The sequence below is a fragment of the Anomalospiza imberbis genome, chromosome 15 (assembly GCF_031753505.1).
Source record: "Anomalospiza imberbis isolate Cuckoo-Finch-1a 21T00152 chromosome 15, ASM3175350v1, whole genome shotgun sequence".
Taxonomy (NCBI): Eukaryota; Metazoa; Chordata; class Aves; order Passeriformes; family Viduidae; genus Anomalospiza; species Anomalospiza imberbis.
In genome coordinates, this window is record NC_089695.1 from 12,398,561 (window position 1) to 12,421,861 (window position 23,301).

At 53.8% G+C, this 23,301-nt stretch overlaps 1 protein-coding gene across 1 annotated transcript; it reads left to right on the forward strand.

The window, feature by feature from the left end:
- Positions 1-1,296: 1,296 nt before the first annotated feature.
- Positions 1,297-22,507, forward strand: LOC137483105 (proton-coupled amino acid transporter 1-like). Its single transcript, XM_068205954.1, has 11 exons — positions 1,297-1,414; positions 4,784-4,931; positions 5,626-5,716; positions 6,300-6,388; positions 6,619-6,714; positions 7,432-7,516; positions 9,661-9,879; positions 10,119-10,217; positions 11,670-11,836; positions 16,772-16,941; positions 19,707-22,507. The coding sequence occupies exons 2-11, from the start codon at positions 4,789-4,791 to the stop codon at positions 19,973-19,975; spliced, it is 1,428 nt and encodes a 475-aa protein (XP_068062055.1). The 5' UTR covers positions 1,297-1,414; positions 4,784-4,788; the 3' UTR covers positions 19,976-22,507.
- Positions 22,508-23,301: the final 794 nt, after the last annotated feature.

Genomic DNA, 23,301 nt, shown 5'->3' on the forward strand with positions numbered 1-23,301 from the left:
TGGGAGGCTTTGAGGGTGTTGCTCATCTGGGTGACCTTCTATAACCCTGACACCTGCATGGCTCTGCAGGCCTTGCCCCAAGGTACAGCCCTGCTGCAGGGATCACAGAAGCACAGAATCAATTAGCTTGGAGAAGATCTCTGTGATCATGACCTCACTCTGTGAGTCCAACCCGTGACTGAACACCACCATGTCCCCTCCAGCACGGTGCTGAGTGCCATGTCCAGTCTTTCCTTAAGCTCCTCCAGGGATGGTGACTCCACCATCTCCCTGGGCAGTCTAATCACTCTCTCTGTGAAGAAAGGTTTCCTAACGTCCATCCTAAACACTCCCTGGCGCAGCTTGGCGCTTTGTCCTCGTCACGTTGAATCCTTAAAACCAAAAAGCACGGACAAAGACTCTCTAACCGCACCGCACAAGGATTTTTGCCTTCTATTTATTTCCCAAAAAAATACATATGCACAACCCCAGCACCTCCCATCCCCACTTTGTATTAAAATGAGGTTATCAGTCCTTCACACGTGCACAGTTCTTCTCTTGTATTGGGTCGGTGGTCTCGAACTGGGTCGGTGGTCCCAGGGATGAAGTCAGGAAGGTCTTTGTCAGGTCTCTGTGACCCTTCGTGATGCATTGACACAGGGTCCAGGTGCCGGGCATTGTTCTACTGCTCTCAGTATGTTCCTACAATGGTTTGCTTGCTCCACTTCCTTCTACAAATAAGCTCATAATGTAACAGTTAGCTTTAGCTTAAGCATCTAATAATTATTAATCTGTCGTTGGTGTATTTAACTTCAATATGAATTGGTTCTAACTCTCAGCTAAAATCTTAACCCTTTCAAACTACAATGTCGCTGGCTGCCTGGGAGCAGAGCCCGACGCCACCCGGCTTCAGGGAGTTCTAGAGCGTGATAAAGCCACTCCCGAGCCTCCTCCAGGCCGAAGAACGTCAGCTCCCTCACAGCACGGTGCTCCGGGCCGCCGCCCAGCTCCGCTGCCGTGCCCGGCCGCCCCTCACGGCTGGAGGCCCGGCGCTCCCGCCTCTCCCCACAGCGGCCGCGGGGCCCGCCCGCCGCCAGGGGGCGCCGCCCGCCGCGCCTCGCCCGCCCGCCGCCAGGGGGCGCCGCCCGCCGCGCCTCGCCCGCCCGCCGCCAGGGGGCGCCGCCCGCCGCGCCTCGCCCGCCCGCCGCCAGGGGGCGCCGCCGCGCCGCGCCTCGCCCGCCCGCCGCCAGGGGGCGCCGCCCGCCGCGCCTCGCCCGCCCGCCGCCAGGGGGCGCCGCCGCGCCGCGCCCGGCCCCGCCCCTCGCCCTCAGCGCTCCCCGCGCGCACGCGCCGCGCTCAGCTGAGCCGCGGTCACGTGACGGCGCGGCCGAGCGAGCGGGCCCGGCGGGGCCGGGCGGTGCGGAGCGGCGGAGAGGTGCGGCACCGGCACCGGCACCGGCACCGGGACCGGGGGGGACAGGGACCGGCACCGGGGGGCTGCCAGCGCCTGTCAGCCCGCGGCGTAGCCGGAGAGCCGGGGGGCGCGGGGTCCCGGCAGTGCCGCCGTCCCGCGTGGGTGCTCGGGCAGCCTGGGCGCGCTGACGGGACTCGGGGCTCCAGGGCCTCGTTGGCAGCCCTGGCACATGGGCGGGTGCTGAGGGCCTGGGGGCCCTGGCAGCTGACATGGGTGCTGGGGGTGCCTGGGGGTGCTGGAGGCTGACAGGGGTGTGCCGGGGCGTGCTGGCGATGCCCTGCAGGAATGCTGGCACCCCGTGGGGCTCCTCTGGGAGTGTCCGGGCGTGCCGTGCAGTGTAGGGGGCGCAGCCCCCGATGGGAGGTGCTGGGAAGAGTGCGGGATGCTCTGTGGCACTGGGAGGGTGCAGGAGGAAGCCCTGCAGGCTTCAGCTGTGCTGCTCTGTGGAGGGGCAAGGGGAGCTGGGCAGCACAGCCTGGCTGGGGTGGGAGCTGTGGGGTTTGTGCCCAGCAGCCTCTGTGTGGGGAGAAGCTGGGCTGTGGGCACTGGGCCATGCTGTGAAACACTGGAAAGGTGAACCTGGGGGTTCTCTGCAACTGTGGGAGCACTGGGCCATGCTGTGAAACACTGGAAAGGTGAACCTGGGGGTTCTCTGGAACTGTGGGAGCACTGGGCCATGCTGTGAAACACTGGAAAGGTGAACCTGGGGGTTCTCTGGAACTGTGGGAGCACTGAGTAGCACAGGGACAAGGGGACTGATGCTGTGACTGGAGGTGTCAGGCTGGCATGGACATGGTGGCCTGGGGAAGGGGCTTATCTGTGCACTCCCTGCAGGCAGGGCAGGGGGATCTGGCAGTGCTGGCTCTCCCTTGTGTCACGCTGAGGTGGGTTATTGCAAGTAGTGCTTTGGAAATGAAGGATTTGGCATGCATGGTGGGAAGTGGCAGTGAGTTTTGCTGTGAAGCTCACTTTTCCAGAAGATTTCCTGATCTACACACAGCCCCAGCTCAGCTGGGGAGAGCTGTCAGGGTCAGCAGCAAGTCCCATCTTGATTTTGACTTCTGGCATGGGGCTGTCACTGTAAGGGACAAATTGCTGTCACTACCCCCCAGCTTTCCTAATAGGATGAAAATGCTTCTGTGTGTGGGTGGCAAAAAAAGCACATGAAAGTGGCTGAGGAGTTGGGTTTGAAGTGGGAACCGGATGTAGATGTTTCTGCCTTTGCTGTTTCCAATGACAAGGAAATGGTGTAGTGGGATTTTGCTTTGGTTTTAAATGTTTGTCGTGTGAATGAGACAGGTTTTGCAGCTTTTCCTTATTGGTTGCGGGAGAGCAGAGTGCTTGCTCTCTGCTGCTATGCAACCTTTAATCCAGACACAAGGCAGGCAAGTCATGATGAATGCATTTCCCTGGCTCTTCAAAGCAGAAAGCAGATGGGTCTGCTTGAAAGGGAAGAAAATCCACAGGGAGCAATCAGGCAGAGTGATGTCAGCACGTCGTGTTTATCTTGAAGTCACCGTTCTTGGATACTTTGGATGCTCTGTGGGCCATCTTTGGGAAGGGTACCCATGCCTGACCCAGTCCTGCACCCCCTCTGCCCACTCTCCTTGCCCTCTGCCAGCCCATGGTGTTTGGCAGAGCCTCCCAGGTTTCTCTCCTGCCCCTTGGGCCTGTCACCGGTGACAAATAGCTTCTAACGCTTTCCTTGTGTAAACTCCTGCTGCCGCTCTTCCCGGTCCCTGCCTCGCTGGATCGCCCTGCCTGCGGCAGAGCCGGTTCAGGACACTATTACGTGTCCCAGCTGTGAGGGAGGAGGCTGGGCAGGAGTGATGCATGTGCTGCCTTTGGCTCTGGAGTGTCTGCCAGCCAGCCTCACTGCTGCTCCAGAGCCAGGTACTCCATGGGACACACTGCTGCTTCCTGCTGCTGGTGTTGCCTGGTGCCGCAGGAAATTCAGCACTCCTGTTGTGGCCTGGATAACTGCTCCAGAGCAGCTGGGATCTGGAGCATCCAGACCTGAGGAAAAACCCTTGCTCCCTTTTACCCTTCTGATTGCCAGGCTGGACCCTCCCAGTGGCTGCAGCTCAGCAGGTTTGCAGAGTGGTGCACTGGGGGTGAAGCAGCACGCGCGTGGCCCGGGCTGAGCATTCCCGGCACAGCCAGATGTGTTGGTCTGTGCTGAGGTTGCATCTGGCAGGCACTTGCGTGACTCGGTGGGTTCATGAAGAGCAGGAAACAACACCGTTTTTTGATGTAGTAACATTTTTCTGCTGCTTCCTCTTACTCCCGGTTCTTTACCAGTGTTGGGGAGTGGAATGGGGGAGCAGCAGGACTGCTGAGGCAGGTGTGAAGCCTGGGGCATGACAGCCCAGAGGAGCTGTGGGGCAGGGACTGGGTCACCAGTCTGTGGCGCAAGAGCCTTACGCATAATTTCCCTGCCTCTGGTGCTCCTTCCCAGTGGGTATTCGGGATGCTGGGTGTGGCAGGTGTGGGAATTGAATCAGCTGACTGTTTTCCAGGCAAAGGCATGAGGTGTGTGTCCTTGGTGAGGCTTGTGCTGGTGCTCCTGGCTTGCTGGACAGTGTTGGAGTTTCTGTTGGAGCAAGAACTCCAGGCTGTGCAGGTGCCTCATCCTGGGAAGTCTCTTTTTCCCATAGGCACCTCCTTGGCTGTGAAACCTTTGGGGCAGGTGTTTCACTGTCAGCACATGGTCTGTGCTCCTCTCTGATGGGAGTATAATAAATTTTTGTAAAAATTCTCTTTAATAAAAGGTCTTCAATAAGGAAAAAAAAAGGGGAAAAGAAAAAAAAAGAGAAGTTAGGAAACTTTTCCTTCCCTGGCAAGAGCAAGCTGTTCCCTTGCAGCACACTGTGTACGAGTTAAAAGCAGTTACACTTTCCTGGCCTGTCCACTTGACAGCCCTAGTCCCAAATGCCAGAGCAGGGGACACAGTGCCAGCATGTCCCCTGCTACCCCACTGCCTGTGGTGTCACACTCACCACCCTTAGAGCAGGGGTATGCAGCTCCCATGCCTGACATGAATTGGGTCACATCCAGGCTCTGCCTGCAGGATCCTGACCCCGTTCTGTCTGGGTGTGCCCAAAACATGGGCACGAGCCTGGAGGAAGAGCCAGTGGGAATGTGCCATGCACCTTTGACCTTAGGACATGCCAACTCTGTGATTGCTTGGGCGGGAGCATGCTGTATAAAAGCCCTGGAGGAGACCTTGCTCTGGCAGTGCGAGCTGGTCTCTCTGCACAATGGCTGACCCCAAGGAACCTGAGAATGGGGCTGTTGAGCTGGGCACCCCTAATACTGCTGCCCCCACAGGGACCATGTCCACCCGGCGCCTCCGCAGCGAGGACTACAATGATTACAGTTCCACAGATGTCACACCAGAGGGGAGCCCTCCTGATGGCATGAATGGCTTTGCCCACCCCGAGTCCTACCAGCGCTTTGGGGAGACCAATGGGACAACGTGAGTGATGCTTCCCTCTTTCCTGGGCTGGCCTGGCATTGACGGGGGTGGAGGAGGTCATGGTGGCTCCCTGCTGGCTTTGCTAGAGGATGGTGGAACTGTGGTTTTATGGGGAGTTCTCATGAGGGTGATGAGGGCAGAGCTGTGGTTCAGCAACGGTGGGGTGCTGGCAACAAGTGAGCAGCTGCCCCAGTGTAGGTCTTTGCTCTCTGTTGAAGCTGGGCTTGCTGGCAGTGGGCAGTGATTGATGCTTTTCTCAATATTTTCCCATTTCACCTTCATTCGATGAGGAATTCTGGCAAGCAAACAGCATGCCCAGATTCAGAGTCAGCCATGTTCTGGTGGCTTCCTTGTGCCCAGGTGTGCAGAGGATGCTGTCTTTGCCTGACAGAGACTGATCCCTTCAACTCAGAGACTTCCTTGTGCAGCTCCTTGGTGCTGGGCTGGGCTTATGCTGGGTTTTGCCATGAAGTTGGTTTTGCAAATGCCTATCCAAAATCTGTTTGTTCAGTCTTTGCTTTCACACCTAGCTTGGTCCCAGCTGGTTGAGGTGGGTTCAGGGGACAGGATCATGACCTCCATGTGCATTCCCTGCCACAGTTCAGAACTGCTGTGCATCCTTAACAGGATAAGCTGTGTATAGTCTGGGTGTGGGCACTTGCTGACAGTGACCTCTGCATCTGCTCTCCCTCAGGTGGTACCAGACCCTGATCCATCTGCTGAAGGGGAATATTGGGACGGGGCTGCTGGGGCTGCCTCTGGCTGTGAAGAATGCTGGCATCCTGGTAAGGCAGCTCAGCCCTGCTGTGCTGGAGCTTGTGGGGCAGAGTGACCCCGGGGCACTGGGCAGCTCACATAGCCAGTGTTGGGGCTTGAGTCCCTGCCCAGACACCTCTCAGTGTTTGGTGACTTGCACATGTTTGCACCCCAAGCTCTGTGGCTTTGTTTCACTGCTGAGACTGTTCCTGCTGCTCCTGCGTTGTTGCTGCCTGGTGTGGGAGAGTTCAGTGTGTGAGCTGGGCCTGTGGTTTCCTCTGCTGGGGTCAGGCAGGATGCTGTGTCCAGGTCATGACCCCTTCATCACCTGCTTAGTAAAGGTGTGCAAGATAGTTTGGAAAGCAATCCTGGAAGTGCTTTGCTACACCCAAACTGCCCCAACTTGCTTCTTTTGCATCATTCCTGCCAAGTTCGTGGCTCTGTCAGGTTACTTGGTCCTGGGGGGCTGGTTCCTGGGAGCTGCACCAGAGTTCTGGTTCAGCCTCCAGCAGTGTTTGCACTCACCCAGTCCGTGGAGTCTGGAAGTAGAAGGCACGGTGCAGCTCTGCCTTTGGCCATCAGAGTGCAGCCTTCCCCCTCTCTTCCCTGCAGCTGGGTCCTCTGAGCCTGCTGGTGATGGGAGTCGTGGCTGTGCACTGCATGGGCATCCTGGTCAAATGCGCCCATCACTTCTGCAACAGGTAAGGAGCAACTCCCCTTCTCAGCCCTGCAACTCCTACAGTTCTTCCCTCTTGCCCAAAAAGCCATGGGGTTTTTCTGAAGCCCCTCAGCAGCAAGTTGCCCATGCCAAAGCCTCAGTTGGGAACGTCTCTTCTTTTTCACGGGAACTGTTTTCCTTTTAATATCACAGTTTGCCTTGGGAACTAGCAGACAGGGCTGATGGGATGATCCTTCTCCCTTCTTTGGACAGGTTCCAGAAGCAGTTCCTGGACTATGGAGGTGCCGTGATGTACGGGCTGGAGGCAACTCCCAGCGCCTGCCTGAGGACACATGCCATCTGGGGAAGGTACTGCTCCCCTGCCCCAGGCAGGGACTTGTCTTTGAACCTAGCATGTGCTGCAGTTGGGACCAGAAGAGCCTCTGGTCACTGAGCTGTGTCAGCAGATAAGCACAAGTGACATAAAATGCTGTTTGGCTCACCTGCCCTGAGTGCTCTGTGTTCCCCAGAGGGTGACGCCGAGGTCTTTGATCCAGTACTGTCCCCAGCAAGATGTGACTTACACTAAATGTGTGGGATAACCAAGTCTCCACAGCATAACAAAGGGGTGACTAGGGTCTTGCAGTGCTGGCCCATCTTGCTAGGCATGGAACGTGTCCAGGGGCTGCTCCCTGCCCTGTGGGTGTCCCACATTGCATCACACAGATCATTGCCCATCAGGGGATGGGAGCATTCACCTATTCCTGTGTCCAGGGAGTGTTGTCTCCAGCTCTGACAATTCAGCAGCAGACTGGATATGCTAAACCCAAAAAGGAGCCTTTTCTACTGGGGCTGGTCCTGACCCTGTGGATGGGATGGGATGGGGAGACTGGAGAGCCTGAGATCTGTGCAGTTGGATGGAGAGAAGGTTCTCTCTGCTGATCACAGAGAAGTGAGCTGTGTGTGCTCTGATTTGTACACCCCAACCTTGGGGAGAGCAGCATTGCTGCACTCTGCAAGTGCAACCCAAGTGAGCTCTTATTTCTGTCTGATCTGGCTGACAAATGCTCTTCTTTTGATTTCCAGGCGTGTAGTGGGACTTTTCCTGATCATCACTCAGCTGGGTTTCTGCTGTGTGTACTTTGTCTTTCTGGCAGACAATCTGAAACAGGTTGGACTTACACTTCCTTCATGAGCTGGGGGGAGGTGAGAGGGTGTGAAGGTGCTTGGGTTTTTCTTAGCTCCTGTGTCCTGTGCCCTGTTTTCCCCCAAAGGTCTGGTTTCTGTAGGATATGCTGCTCTGAGAAGTCCACTCCTCTACCCAGATATTTGGAGGGTTGGTTTTCCTGTTCAAACAGAGCAGGTTTTCCTGAGAATCTCTGATTTTGTAGAGGTGCTGGAGGTGTCTGTGTTGCCCAGGAAAAGCGGGGCCATCCTTAGTAAGGGAACAACAAGAAAGGGATGAAAGTAGAGGGACTGTGCATTTTCCATCCCGTCCCCCTCAGTTAATTGGTTTGTTGGTGTTGATGGTAACGTGTGGGTCCCAGGACCTGCTGTGAACCTCTCTTCTCCCTTCCTTGGATCTGTTTGCATTCCAGTTTCTTTCCTCATCCTGTGGCTCTGAAGCTTAATTACATCTTTAGAGAAAGAGTTTCTTCCTGCCAGTCCTCAGGAGGAAATAAACAGAAACCCTGAACCACTTGGCTGGCTCCAGTTCTGTAAGAAACTGGGAATAAAGAGTCCCCATTGCCAGCCTTGCAGGCACTGCTCATCTTAGCTGGCTCCAGTTCTGTAAGAAACTGGGAATAAAGAGTCCCCATTGCCAGCCTTGCAGGCACTGCTCATTCTTTTTTTCCCCCATGTGCTCCTGCTGTGCTCTTGCAGCAGTGGTCTGGTCACTGCCACCATGGCTGTGCCCTTCATTGGCTCTTCAGTGGTGGCCATCAGCTTCAGAGGGGGCTCCTGGGGAGCAAGGGGGTGTCCCTCCACTGTGAGACTCTTCCTCTGCTCCTGGAGCAGCAGCTGAGGAGATTCCCAGTGTGAGGTGGCAGGAGGAGTGATCCAACTGGTGATCCTCCTGCTCCCTGAGAGCCGGAGGGACCAGGGTGTGTACATGGGCCAGGCTGCTGCTGGCCCTCACCTCTGGGAACAGTGCCCTGCCCCACTTCAAGGTGGGTTTCTTTCTCCTCAGCCCCTCACAGCAAAGAGTGAAGGCTGTCTCAAGCCTCAGGGGAAATTTGCAAAAACCTGCAAATCCACACCAGTTTTTTAGGCCACAGGTGGGAAACCCCTTGGCTTTGGTTTTGGAATTTTTTTGGGTGGGGAGAGGGGAGTGTTGCTTGTTTCTTTTTGTGGTGAGGAATAGCATGTTAGGTGGAGAGTCGTGGTGCAGGTGGTACCTTGGGCGAGGTGCCACTGTGTTGGGCAGGGCTTTGGTTTGGAAGACGGCTTTGGAGCAAGCCATGAAGAGGCAAGGCAGGCTGGGGCTTGAGCAGCACTGTCCCATGGGTGCGTGGCCCTGCACTGCCCTCTCCCACAGAGGATGCCAGTTTACACAGAGTTCTCCAGCCTCTCCTCTGGGGCAGGACTTGCTCTGGAGCAGGTTAAATCAGTTTGCAGACTGCTCTTTGCTTCAGTGACTGGACAGGACCTGGTACCTGAGCCAGCTCAGTCATGGTTGTATTGGTGATTCAGTGAGCCCATGCTCTTGTGAGGAATGGCTCAGCCACCTGGTTGCTGGGCCTGAGCTACCTCTAGAAGTGAGCACATGGCCTGGAGTGCCTTTGGAATGAAAGACCCCAATGAAAGAATGGTTTGTCATGAAGAAAGTGAACTTGGGGGCCAACAGTAGTTTCCAGATGTCCTTGCATGTGAATGGGGCGCTGGGTAACTGAAGGACTGTGTGACTTGGATAAGAACTTGGTGCAACAAGAGGAAAAGGATACCTTTGGAAATAGCACTTAGTGCCTCTTTCCTCTCTTCTCAGTTGACCTCCTGGGCAGTGTAAACATGCAGCCTGTGCTTTCTGCCCTCAGTGTGCCTGGCTGCTGAGTCCTCCTGCTCAGTGTACCTGGGCTTGGGCAGGATTTGCTGTGCTGGCTCAGGTGCCATAGCCAGTCCCACCTCTGCCCCCTGCAAGATAACAGGGATTTGCTTCAGAGCTGTCTGAAAACATGTGTTGGTTTGCTTTTAATCAGCTAGCTGTGCTTGAAGTGAGCTCTTGGGGTACTCTGACTCACCTGGGATGGGCTGCTGAGATCTGTGGCTTTTCGACCTGTGTGATGGGGTTCACCAGGGCTTCCTGTGCTTCCCCAGGTTGTGTCTGCTGCAAATGGGACCACCAATGACTGCAGCTCAAACAGGACAGTGGTGATGACCCCCACCATGGACTCCCGCCTGTACATGCTTTCCATCCTGCCTTTTGTGGTGCTGCTCACGTTTATCCAGAACCTCAAGGTCCTGTCCATCTTCTCCATGCTGGCCAATGTGGCCATGCTTGTCAGTCTTGTAGTGATCTACCAGTACATCGTCCGGGTACGTGCGTATGGATCCCCTCTCTCATTTCTGTGCTGTCCCATGTTTTGGCAGGTGGAGGGAGCTTGGCAGTGGGGTATTTGGATGCTGTGGGGTACTGCTTGTTCCTGTGAGCATGATGGTTCCCTCTGCTCTGCAGGGCTTTCCCTGCAGCATGGGGCTGTGACAGGGAGGGATGGGAACAGGCCAAGTCTTCCCTGTCCTCCCTGTGTCTGAACTCTGCATGGGCTTTTTTCCAGGATATTCCTGATCCCAGAAACCTGCCTCTAGCAGCAGCCTGGAAGACCTACCCTCTGTTCTTTGGCACTGCAATCTTTGCTTTTGAAGGCATTGGTGTGGTAAGTCTGGGCATGTGGCAGTGGGGCTGCTGCACAGGAGGCTCAGCCCTGCTCGGACTTGCTGCAGCACCTGCTCTGCTTTGCAGCTGCAGTTGCAGCTGAACTTCTCTTACAACAGCCCAAATTCTGGATGATGCTGTTAGCTTTATTCTGGATGATGCTGTTAGCTCCAGGCTATCTCCTGGGTCAAACTCTGATTCTTCCATCTGAGGCTGGAGGAGCACATGCTCCAAACCTCAGGAGGTTGGTTGCTGCTTTAGAGGTGGCTTTATCTGGCAGTAGATTGGGAATCACACCAGCCTCTGCCTTGGGCTCTGCTGGCTGACCTGCAGATGATGAATTGTCCTGAGTCTTGTTACCAGGCCGGATCCTGAAGTTGCCTAAATGGGAGACCAAAAAGCGTGGCATGAAAAGCTGTGATCCTTCCCTCCCCACCCTGCTGTGGGGGCACTGAGGTCTCCCTTTGGCAGCTGCGTGGCCCCAGCCTGCCCATGCAAATGGGCCTCTCATGCAAGATGCTGTAAATAGACCAACTGTGTCTGTGAAAAAAGCTGGGTGGGTGGAGAGCTTAATTACTCCCTAAGATGTTGTGGGTTGTTTCCGGGAGCTCCCTTCAAAGGAGGAAAAAATGTTTTCATCTCTTAATATAAGCTGGCTGTGTAAACACAGGGCTGGAGAGGGCCAAATCCGTTACAGGAGGAGTGCTTGCTGAATGCTATGCCCTGGGCAGAGGGTTCTTGCCAGCACTGAGGCACAAATGCTCTCTTCCTTGCGTGACTTGGAGGTGAAGAAGCAAATAAAAGTTTTTCTTGTCCTGCCTCCTCACCAGATCTGCCATTGTCTCTCTTCTTGAAATCAACACCACCCAAGGACAGCTATAAAATTGTTTGCTGAAGGCCTATATTTAGTGTCAGTAGTATAGAGGTGGGAGAATTACCTCTCTTTGCTCTTTTTATTGTCCTGCCTGGTTGAAATCTGTCCAGACAAACTTGCTAGCAGAGGAGAGTGTGCCTTGATCTTTCCAGAATTTGCTGGGGAATAAAATAGGATGGGAACAAAAATAGGATGGTGTAAAATAGTGGGCATGGCTTTGTTGTTTTGGGGTGCAGAGCGTAACACACCCAAGATATGGGATGGTTGGCATTGCTCTGAGACCCAGCACAGCTGGGCACAGCTCCTGCCAAGGGCAGGTAGCAGGTCCTATCTTTAAGACAAGGGTGTGGGTGATCTGTTGGCAACTTGCTATGTTCCAATGGGAGCACAGAAATCAGATCTCCAGTATAGTTTGTTTTTTTTCAGCTGGATTCTCCAGGCTCCATGTGGGACTATCCCATCCCCTGTCATGGTGGGCTGTGCTTGACCATGGGGCTGCCCCTCCTGCTTTTTGTTGCCGGGGGTATAGAGGAATGGGCAACCTGCTGCTCTGTCATCTTCCTCCTCCTCTTCTCCCAGGTGCTGCCTCTGGAAAACAAGATGAAGAACCCCCGTCAGTTCCCAGTCATCCTCTACGTGGGGATGACCATTGTCACCATCCTGTACATCAGCCTGAGTGTCCTGGGGTACCTGCGCTTTGGGGCAGACATTCAGGCCAGCATAACACTCAACCTGCCCAACTGCTGGTGAGTCCCTGTGGGCAGTGGAGGGACTAGGGGGTGTGGAATGAGGGGCCCAGATAGGCAGGTGGGAGAGGGGGACCTCACTCTTTACGGGAACTAATCTGGGTGAGCTTGAGGAAGCTTGAGGAACTGTGCCATAGGCAAACTTCAAGGAGTTTGGCAAGGATTGTCAGATGCATGTGCTGGAAGAGGCTTCTTGCTGTAGTGTCTGAGCTGTTGCTGTAGTTTCTTGGAGCTCAGGCTGCTTCATCAGGGCCCCTGGTGGTCCCTGCCTGGGTAGGTGCAGCTCTTGTTTTTTCTCTTGGAGCCTTGTGGCATATTTTGGGGCTCAGCAGTGCACTGCCTAGCAGATATTGAACACAATCCCCATGCAGAACATCACTGAATTGTGAAAAACTTCTCTTCCTCAAATGTAGCACGTGAAAAACCAACCCAAAGCTGGGAGCTCCCAGAGGGAGTGAGATGTGACATCTTCATGTGTGGGTTGTATTCCTTGTTTGCAGCCCTGGAGCTGAAACTCCCACTTCTGGGCTCCACATTGTGCCTGGATGTGGCTCATCTTGAGCCAATGCCTTGCTTATGAGCACTGGTGCCATGAGGATACCCCTTCCTTCTGTGGGGGCTGAGCTCTGCTGCAGCCTCCCAAACTTGTCTGTCCTCTGGGATCTGGTGAAGCCTCTTCAGATGCTCCATGTTTCTGTCTGGAGCCCTCTGGCCTGACCCCATGCCTGCCTGCCTGGAGGGGTTGTTTTCTCCTCTTGCCAGGGCTGATGGCTGCTGCAGCAGCTGCCCAAGCTGTGTGCTGCTCTGTCCCTAAGGATGGGTGGCTGCTTAGTGTCATGGCTCCATATTCTTCCACAGGAGAAATGCAGGCAGTTCTCTTTGATGGTCTCTGCTGGCTTGAAATCCTGCAAGAGACTAGAGTGAGACCTGGAGCTGGGAGTGCCTGTCCTCCACATCAGCCCATCCTCCCTGCTCCTAGTAGCACCCAGCACCTTGCAGTGGGACTCACTGTCTCACTGTTGGAGTAAATTTGGGCAGGACTCAAGTTTTGAGTCACTGGTGCTTCCACATGCTGTCCTTGTAGAGCTGCACAGCTGAGGCTCTGGAGACAGCAAAGATTTGACAAAAATGGAGCCTGGTTTTGCTTTAACTATTGCTGTGTGGGTTTGTTTTCAGTTTGAGTGCATGGATGTTCATTCATGCTGGGTCTGTGCAGTGACTGCACTGCTGGATGTTGGTGTTGGTGTGGTAGAAGATCCTGCTCCTGCCAAGAGCCTTGTCTTGTCCCTGCAGGCCTTGGGAGTTCTGCCAGGTCCCTGCTCTCAGTGAGGAGGCATGGGGCTGGTGGAAGGATGTGCCTGTGTTGTAGGGAGGTCTGAATCCCAGCATGCCAAACACAGGAGGTGTGAATCCCTCTGCTCAGTAAACTGAAGTACAATGTGGAGGGGATGAGATGCTGCTATTTCTCCTTAAGGTGGAAAGCAGGTAATTTCCAGGTTTGGGCTCTGCATGCCACAGCCTGCAATGACATCTGCTGACCTGAAATGCTGCAAAGGAGCTTCTGCAGGGAATCTCAGCTCTGTTTGCCCTGAAGAATGACATTCCCTTAGAACAGGTCCTTGGAATGGGATTACTATGACCTGCTAGGCTACAGAGAGAAGAGTGCAAATCCATGTTTCTAAAGTATCCACACCTTCTGTCTTTTTTTAAAAGTAAACTACTTTTCTGAAAGTGAAGTATTCTAAAGTTACTTTTCTAAAAGTATCCATAGGGTTTTTGGATAGTGAGAAGAGAATAGCCCTTTGGAAGCAGTGTCTGGGGAAGCCTGGGCATGTGGCAGGCCAGCTGCAGGGAAGGTGTGTTGTGTTCCTTGTCACTTGACATGCGGGACACCTTGATGTTTGTGCCTGTTGCCTCTTGGCAGTGGATGTTGGACTTGGAAATGGGTTATCTCAAGTAAGGAGTGTGATAGTTGAGATAAAGTCTTCACTACCACTCCTGTGGATTAAACCACAGATGTTGGGTGAAGACTTGCTCTTGAAATGAAAGTCTTGCCCATCCTGCCTTGCCCCATGGGTTTTCTTCCTGGCAGTAAAAGGCTGGGCTGTAGGAGCTGGTCATTAAGGGCTGTGGGTGAGAAATCATGGGGTTAGCCTGGGAGACAAGGCAAGGATTGTGGTGGAGGTGCTACAGCCTTCCTTAGCTGTAGCCATTGCCTGGAGGTCTCTGGAGAAGATTTGGTGAGTGTTTCAGGAACCGTTGAGTTACAGGGTGACTAAGGACTTTTCCAGTCTTGTTTCTCTGAAACCACAGCTTCCTCAAACGAGGAGTGTGTCAGTTTCCAGTACCCGGGTCTAACCACAGTGTCCAAAATATGGTGCTGCTGTGTGGAAATCCCTCCTTGCCTCCTAGGAAGGGTTGCCTTGCTGCACTGTGTGAAGGGTGAAGAAATGCTGTAATGAGAGGGAAGCTCTTGGGTTGCATGTGGCCAGCTGAAGGTAATGACAGAGCTTATTGTCCCAGGAGAGTATTTCACTTTTTGCAGCCTCTTGGGATGGCCTGGCATGGCAATCTGGCTGAAGCAGGTGTTGCTGTGGTTGGCAGAGTGCCTCTCCAAAGCCCTGCATGGGCCTCTGTTTTCTGTGGATCAAGGGTAATGCCTGAATTCTACCTCTTCTTGGTATTTAAAATGCCCTTTGATCTTGTTGTCATGGTTCCTGACCTGTGCAGGACAGGTACTCAGCCTTCTGCTGTACTTTTTTTAATAACAACTATTAATCTTGGATTGCCCTGGAGCACTTTATGGCTTTTATGGAATCCCTTTCTTGGGAATGCAGTGATAAGATATGCCAGCTATGGGTCGGTGACTCAAGGCTGCTGTGCACACGTGTGGCTGCACGGGCGCACTCTGGACTCTGGAGATAACTTTGTGTTCCGTTTGCCTCTGGAACCTCAGGGTAATTCAGGTTGGAGAGGACACCATGGGATCACTGGGTCCTCTCACATGCTCATAGAAGGGCCAGCTTAAGTGTTGAGTATCATTAAGGACAGTGATTCCCTTCCAATCCAGGCCCTTCTTCTGGCCCTTAATCATACTTTGGAGATGCAGCTCTGTCCCATTGCACCTGGTTCTTCTGCTGTGCAACTCCAAGAAGAGCTGTTACTCTCTCCTCCATGCCCTCCTATTAGGCAGCTGAAGACATTAATAACATCCCCTTTTAACTTTCTCATCATGCTGAATGCAGCCTCTTTTTTGTACATCATGCTCCAGCTCCAACCATCTTAGTAGCCTGCACTCAGCTTGCTCTGCAGAGTAAGTCAGTGTCCTGTCCTGGGAGTATTAGGGCTGGACAAAATACTCAAGATGCACAAGCCCCAAACAAGAAAATAATCCCTTGATCTCTGTCCTTAACCTCCTGGCTGTGCTTTTGCTAACACATCCTGCTTTGTGATTGTCCTTCGTCACTGCAGGGTCCTGCTACTGGCTCATGTTCAGTCTGCTGCCCACCAAGACCCCCAGGTCCTGTTCTCCTGGCCCCAGCCCTTGACATGTGTGGGAATTTGTGTTTGCACTCGAGCTTTGCTTGTGACATCATGTTGTTGCTCCAAGCTGTGACAGCCATTTCCTCCAATGGGATCTTGCTTGGAATTTGATGAGAATGTGCTCTGGGTCACTGAAAGTTCATCCAGGTCATTGATGAGGATATTTCCATGATTACCTCTTGGCAAATCCCTGCTGGCTGTTTATTGTCCAGTATGTGCCTGGAAATGGATACCAGGAGGACTTAACCCATATCCCTCTGGGGATTGAGGTGAGGCTGATTAGCCTGTACCTTCCCTCATCCTTCTTGAAGGTGGATATTATTCTTCTCCCAAGGCAGCAGGACCTCTCCCTGAGCACCCTCCTCTTTTGAAGATGATATGGTGGCTTCAGGCTCCTGTTGGCCACAACCTTGAATACATCTGGACTGGTCCCATAGACTTGTGTAACATTCCATTCACTTAGGTGATCCCTAACTCCATCTGTGGGAAATGTTTGACTCTGCCACTAGCGTTCAAAGCTGTCTTGCATGGGAATACTTGGATTTCTCTGATTTAAGGCTGTTTTAGAAGGTGGATGCTGAGACACAGCATACAGAAGGGCACAGGCCCGAAGAAGGTAGAGGGAAGGCAGGAGCCAGATACATTCCTCAGCTTGGATCCACCCCATATTTACCCAAGTGGTATGGCCAGGACCCATGTTTCCTGCTTGGTTAGCATGTCTTGAGTTGGGGAAGGGTTAGGACCATATGTGAGGTAACCAGATGTTACTTCTCTTTTGGAGAGGCTTTTTCTGCTGCTGGGAAGCTGAGGACAGAGATGGGGTGGAAGGTGCCTTTTGGTCACTTGTGATGGGCTCTCTCCTGCAGCCACACTGTATCACTGTAGGATCTGGGGTGAGATTTGACTTGGGGTGAGCCCAAGGTGCTGTTAGCAGCATGTCTGCACTCTGCCTTCCTTCTGCTCAGCTCAAACTGCTCTGTTAACTCTCTTCCCCCCAAACATGTATCATGCAGCATTCCAAAAATAGCTGTTCTTTTTTTGTTTGATGAAGGAGGCTGAGTTGCCTATTCACTTTGCTTTTGGAACATTGTGATGTTCACTCTGCATGGAAGCCCAGACTTATCCCAGAAGTGCTGTCCTCTTCCTTCTGCTCAGAAGTCAGGCAGTAGCTGGAATGTGTAATCATGGCTGCAGCTGATACATGTCTTTGCTGTCTTTTGCTCAACGAAGGTCATTGTGAGTTAAACGCATCACTCCTAATTTTATAAGTGTTCAGGTGTTGAGACCTCTAGCTCACAAAAGTCCTTGCAGAGCATTCCCCTTCTGCTTTCCCTGTTGATGTTGCAGGGGCTGGAGCAAGCGCCTGTCTCACTGTGTCCTTGTCCTTTGCAGGCTGTACCAAGCTGTCAAGCTGCTCTTCTCCTTTGGGATTTTCTTCACCTACGCCGTGCAGTTCTACGTGCCTGCCGAGATCATCATCCCTCCCCTCGTGGCCCGGGTGTCGGAGCGCTGGGGCTGGCTGGTCAACCTGCTCCTCAGGGTGGCCCTGGTCTGTGTGACCTGTGAGTACAAACCACCTTGTCTGACTTTCCCTGTGATGCTGTGGCACCTCCTTCCCACTGAGCCTTCACCCCTTGCTCCACTACCTTTGGCCCTGCTGGTCAAGCCCTCACAGCTGGTAGTCCCTGGGCCTGGCTAATACAAACCAGAGTGTCAAGTGGTCTCCAAGGAGCAGCAGCAGTGGTCCTTTGCCCCCTCTGTATGGGACCAGTCTTCTCAGTGGAGGAGTAGTAAACTGCATTGTTTAGAAGTGGCAGACCCCCATGGAGCCTCAGGCCTGGGGATGGCAGTTTTGTGGGACATTGAGTCCCACCAGGGTTTGTGTGAAACACCCAGCACAGGGTTCAGTGCCAGGGCAGCCTAGCCTAGAGGCTGTTTTCTGTAGGTAGTGTGCAGCCAGGCTCCTTGTGCCTGTGTGATGGGGACACGACTTCAAAAGAGTCACTAAGTGTGAGGGATGGGCTGTTCTTGTGCCACACACACATTGCAGCACAGAGCACCGCAGGAGACAGCTGACAGGGGTTGGTGACCCATAACCAGAGCTCTGGTGTGCTGCAGTGTAGAGTGTGCAGCTGGGCAGGTGTGCCTGGAGCAGCCCCACAGGGTCCCTTCCCTTCATGGTGTGTGGTGCCTGTAGTGAGGTTTTGCTGGACCAGGCTCCTGGCTCAAGCTTGGTGGACCTTAGGGAAAGGTGTGGAGTGAATCAAGTGGTATCTGATTTTGGCTGGCTTTGATTCCTGAAGACTAAATGCTTGATGTTGTCAGCACAGCTGAGATGCTTGACTGAGCTCCCTGGCGTCCCCTGCTGAAATGGAGCTTTGCTCCATGGCTTGATGCTGCTGACACACCAGAGCTGAGCATCAGGGACCTGGCCCTGCATCCCAGCTGGCTTTGGTTTGGGTTTGAGAGGAGCATGGAGCTAATTCAGAGGTGGTGGAGCTGGCTGAGAGCAGGGTGCTGCTGTTTCTGCCTTTCACTAATGCAAGGCCAGAAGCACTGCATTAACAGAGGTGGGCAAGGTCCATCTCCTCTGTGCTGAGTTCCCGAAGCCTTGATGTCCTCACAGGGTGCAGGGATGAAATCCTGCCATGTTGGGTGATATGCTCTGGCCAGCCTCATGCTGTGGGTGAACTTGGAACTTGCTTGTAGGGTTGGAGCCTCTCCTGGAGGGTGTTGGGCTTTGCCAAGCCATGGAAGTGAAGACTTGGAGAGATGGGATGGCTTTAGGCATCAGCTGTACCCTCCTATTTGGGGGTAGGGAGGCAGCAGAGGTGTTGGTGGAAGGATGCAGGTTCCTTTGTACCTCCTCCCCTCACCCTTCCATGTAAGGGATCTCTGTGGCTCCTGCTGAGGATAAAAGCGATTAGGGGGGTTGCATGAATATTCATTGGATCATTGTGTGGCTGCACAACAAGCCTCCACCGGGCTTTGGCTCCCAAAGAGAGGATGCAATCTGGTGTATGGATGTCTTTCAAGCTTAAACTTCAAAACCAGCATGCTTAAAACCCCTTTGAATTAATACCTGCAGAAATGAGACCGTTTCCCCGGAGGCTGAGGACTGCAGCTGGTGCTTCAAATCTGCTTGTTTTAGAGGGGAGTTAATAATTTTGTTTACTTTTGAATCCAAAGAGCAGTGTGGGGTGGGCTGAGGATGCTGTTGGAGGGGAGCTGCTCTGCTCTCCTCAGAGGCTGCTGGAGCAGGGATGCTGCTTGCAGCAGTCATCTGGCAGAGCACTCCTTTGGCTCTGTTCAGGGCTGAGCACCAGGATAAACTGGCTCAGGATCTTTGTTGCTGTTTCCCTTGGTGAAGGGATGGTTTATCTCTAGGCTTATCCAGATGACAGCAGTGATGTAGTGGTGGCACAGTCAGTCTCCCAAAATTTCCTTCTTCTGCAGTTCCATGGGTGATCTTTGGCTTAGGAAGGCTCCAGCAGCCTCTGTTGCCTGTAACTGAGGACCAGGGAAAGAAAAAATCCCCCCAGTAAGGAGCCCTGAGATGTCCCTTCTCCACAAGGGCTGCACCTGCCATGGCTTTGGGTGTCTCCTGTTTTTAAGCAGAAAAGCTTTCAAAGCAATAAACCAATTTATTTATCTGGGTCACTGGTTAAGCACTGAAGTCTGCTTTGCTTGCAGAGGGTCCTCTTGTGTTGTGCAGAGCTCTGTCCCCTCCTGGTGCCATGCAGGAGGAGGAGCAGGAATATCCCGAAGCTCACACTGCTAAGCTCAAGCTGTCAGGAGTCTCCCAGGGGGATGGATTTTCCTTGGCTGCAGTTTTCACCTAACAAATGAGTCCTAACAAATGTTCTCCCCCGGGCTGTGCCGTGGGCGTGCTGCTGCTGGAGCAGCTCTAAACACACACAAACCACAGGGATTGATTTGGGGTGGGGGGAGATGTCTTTTTCTTCCCTTCTCCTGCTTTTATGGGGTTTCTGAGGCTTTATGACTCCCCAGGTGTGAGAAGCAGGAGTGCTGGCTCGCACAGTGGGGTCGGGAATGCTGGCAGCCAGCGGCACCCATCCTGCTCAGCCCTGCAGCTCGCTCTGGTGGCGCCCAGGGCGACAAAAAAGCTTGTTAATTTAACCTTAATTGCTTCTTGGGGAGGAGTTGCCAGAAAAATGTGCAGCCTTGTCTTCTGTCAGAGAGGAGGTCAGAGGTGTGAGTCAGCAGTGGCATCCCTGGGTGGGGTTTTGCTAGCTTTGACATGGGGAGGAGCCTCTCTGCCATCTGGGAGGTGGCAGCACTGATGTCCGGTCCGTTCTTTCTCCAGGCGTGCTGGCCATCCTCATCCCGCGCCTGGACCTCGTCATCTCCCTGGTGGGCTCCATCAGCAGCAGCGCCCTGGCTCTCATCTTCCCCCCGCTGCTGGAGATTGCCACCTACTACTCCGAGGGCATGCACCCCCTCGTCATTGCCAAGGACATCGCCATCAGCCTCTTCGGCTTCGTGGGCTTCGTGGTGGGCACGTACGAGGCGCTGGTGGAGCTGGTGGCACCCGCGGCCACTGTGGTGAACGCCACCACTGTCCTGGTGCAGTGACCATCCCCTCGCCCTGCTGGCCCCTCTGGATGCTGAGCTGGGGGTGCATGGACACCGGGCACTGCTCTCCTGGGAACGGCCTCCCCTCTCCTCTTGGGAAGCGTGGAGGGTTTGGTCTGTGAGGGGACGGGGCTGCCCAGCACTGCGGCCACCCAGCTGCAGCAGGATCCTGCTCTGGGCTCCGTCTGGAAGGTGGGATCCAGGCTGGGGCAGTGCCTTCCCTGGGGGCTCTTAGGGCAGGTGGTGGAGCAAAACAGTTCCTCTGTAAATAGGCACTTTGAGAGGTGAGGAATCCCAGGGATGTAGTTTTTATTTTATTTTATTATTTTTTAAAATCCCAACCTTTCCATATTTCCCCTGTCCCTTCAGTCAGGGCGGGGAACAGGGACTACTCTTTTTTGTGCCAGTTTGATTTTTTTTTTTTTTTAAATTTCCCTGAGCACTTTATTTTTACAGCAACAGACAAACCTCAGCTCAGGTTAGAGAGTGTGGCGCTCCCTCCTCACCTCGGCCGTGTGGGGAGGGTGGGCAGAGCCTGAGGTGTGGAGCATGCTGGGGCCCATAGCTCTCTCTGTGGGATCCCCATCTGTGGGCACTGGCTCCTGCAGTGCTTCAGCTCTGTTTCCAGCTGCCTTGAGCAGGAAGTCTGAGCAGGCCCAGGAGTTGGGCACTGGGCATGGCACCTCCCTGGCCTGGGAGGGTTTGCTGACCCCTGGCCCACGCTTTCAGTAGTGACATTTCTTTATCCCCATCCAGCGCACAACCCATTGCTTGGCTTTCAGAAGCTTTACAGAACTGAGGTGTGTGGGGAACAAACAGGCTCTGCCATAACGAGGGGCTGAGCTGGTCCCCTTTGGGTGGCATGGGGTGTCCCCAGGGGTCATCACATACTGCCCACACGCCACAAGAATACATCACCTTGTTTACAGTGCCTGAGCTGGCCCTGGCACGCTGCGTCTGCATCTGCAGGCTGATACTGAATGTCAACTCACACACAAAAACTCCATAATATTTCTGGTTTTAACCCTTCCTCTCCTGGTTTTATTCCCTCTGCATCCTCTGCTTCCACCCAGCTCCTCTCCTCCTGTAGGATGCAGCTCCCTGGCACTTCTCCCTGTGCTCCTGTTGCTTCTTTTGTCGTGGCTGGTGCATGCCTGGTGGGGATGGTCCTGTGGCGCTGCCGCTTTCCTTTCTCTTGAGAGCCCAGCTTCCTCCCTAGAGACTTTCCTCGCCTTTCTGCTGGATTTCTACTTTTTTAAGGACAAGGGAGCAAATGCATCCTCCACAGGACAGGTCAAACTCCTGCCTGCTAACACAGCATCTCCCAAATGCCAGCTTTCTGTGAAGAGCCTTCATCCCTCATCCCACTGCAGCCATGTCTCCCTGGGGTTGGGCAAAGGCTGCTGGTGATGGGAAAGGAGGCTGAGTACAGCACCAGTGGGCTGTGTTGCCATCTTTGGTGGAGGGTGAGGTTTGCGGTTATTTTCGGTGTTTGACCGGGTTCTGTGAGGAGAAGGCTGTGTGGAGCAGTGTCCCTGCAGCCTGCCTCTCCCTGGGTGCTGCTTGTGTCTGCACTGTGCCCTTTGCTGGCAGTTCTGGGTGCCACATGCCGGTACGTGGACCCATGGCCAGGTGTGGGGTGAGTCTGTGCCATGTCTCTGCCCCTTTCCAGCCCCTTTTCTGCTCTCTGCATCTCTTGGGGCTCACCTCATCTCGTCCAAGCCTTTGCTGGGCAAGGTTTTGGCATGACCAGCATTGCTTGGTCAGGAGTAGAGCAAAGCTTTAACTCAAATCCTCCCTCTGGAGGGTACCATGGGGATAGAGGGGAAGAACCTAGGGCTGGGAAGGGGCTCCAGGGCATGACACAGGCGGGACAAGTGCAATATTCATGTCCATCTCTGTGTACTGACCCCAGCGTGGCCCCTGGGGTTGGGTTTGAGTCAGAATTGTCAAGCAGAGGAGGGAGTGCTGTGAGGAGCAGGGGATGTGTGATGCTTCCCCTTGCCCTGTTAGTAGTGCACTCGGAAGAAGGCTGGCCACATTTTAGCGACAGCTGTGTGCCAAGGCATGTCCCCGGCCTGGCACTGGGCATCAGTGGGTTTGCTGATGAGGCTCCTGGCATCCAAACTCACTTTGCAAGCAGAGGTGAAGACCTCATTTCAAGGGGGCTGGGATATCACAGAAGCATTAAATGGGTTTTGCAGCTCTTCCCTTTTATTGGGGTGAGCAGGGATGTTTGAAGATGGGGCGACTTGTGCTGGTGACACATGTAGTGTGAGGGGCTCTACTGAGCCGGGGGAGCTGGTGCAGGACCCAGTGGACACGAAAACTTGACACTTGTGTATCGTAGGCTGCTCAGTAACCAAGAAACTTGTCTGTGTAAATATAGCAATGGTCACGTCCACGTCTCGTGCCTATGGATATTGTCAGTGTACAGCACAGGTGCCTGCCCAGCAGGAAAGCTGGTGCTGCACCTGAATCATGTATCTTACTTTAATCAATAAATATAATCTATTTTTTATGTGTAAAGGCTTTGGGAGTGTGAAGTGTGGATTTTTCTTCCAAAAGAACTGAGAGCAGGTGATGTGGAGCCCAGCAGGCAGCCAGGATTTCATCTTGTGCTGCTCCCATCCCCACACAGAACACGTGATTTCCCCTCCTAGTGAGTGTTTCAAATAAAAGTGTTCCAGCTTTGCTGCTTGGAAAATTTAATTTTTCTTTTGACCTCATTTGTGCAAGTAGGTTGTGGGCAGAGCTTATGGGCTTGTAGGGCTGAGCTTTGCTCTGCCTCACCAAAGTTAGGCCTTGGTTTCTCATCTCCCTGTTTATATCAAAAGTGGGGCTGCAGCTGAAAAAAAAAGAGCCTGGCATGTGAAAAAAGATGGGGGATGCTGAGCTGCTGCAGATCGACCCTAGAGATCAAAGGAGCAAAAGTCAGCCCACATTGGGAGACTGCCAGCACTGCTGCAGCTCAGCTTATCCTCATTGCTGAATAATTCATGCCATTGCAGTGTGTCATTACAGGGCTGCTGGGAAATCAGTGCTATAAAAAGTTCATCTTTAGAAACTCTGGCAGATTTTTTTCTTAAACTAGGAGGCTTTTGCAGGCTGATGGGGACTGTGGATCTGAGATCACCTGAATGACGGGGCAGGAGGCACACTGAGCGCAGGCACTCCTGGTGCTTCAGGGTATTCCTGACTCTGGAGCATCACCGTGGTGGGATCCACAGCCATCCTTTCTTCGGGTTGAGCATTGCAGGGCTGTCCCTATCCCATGAAATGCCTTTACTGAGGCTGCTCCTTCCCAGGTGTTAGAGGAGCTTCAT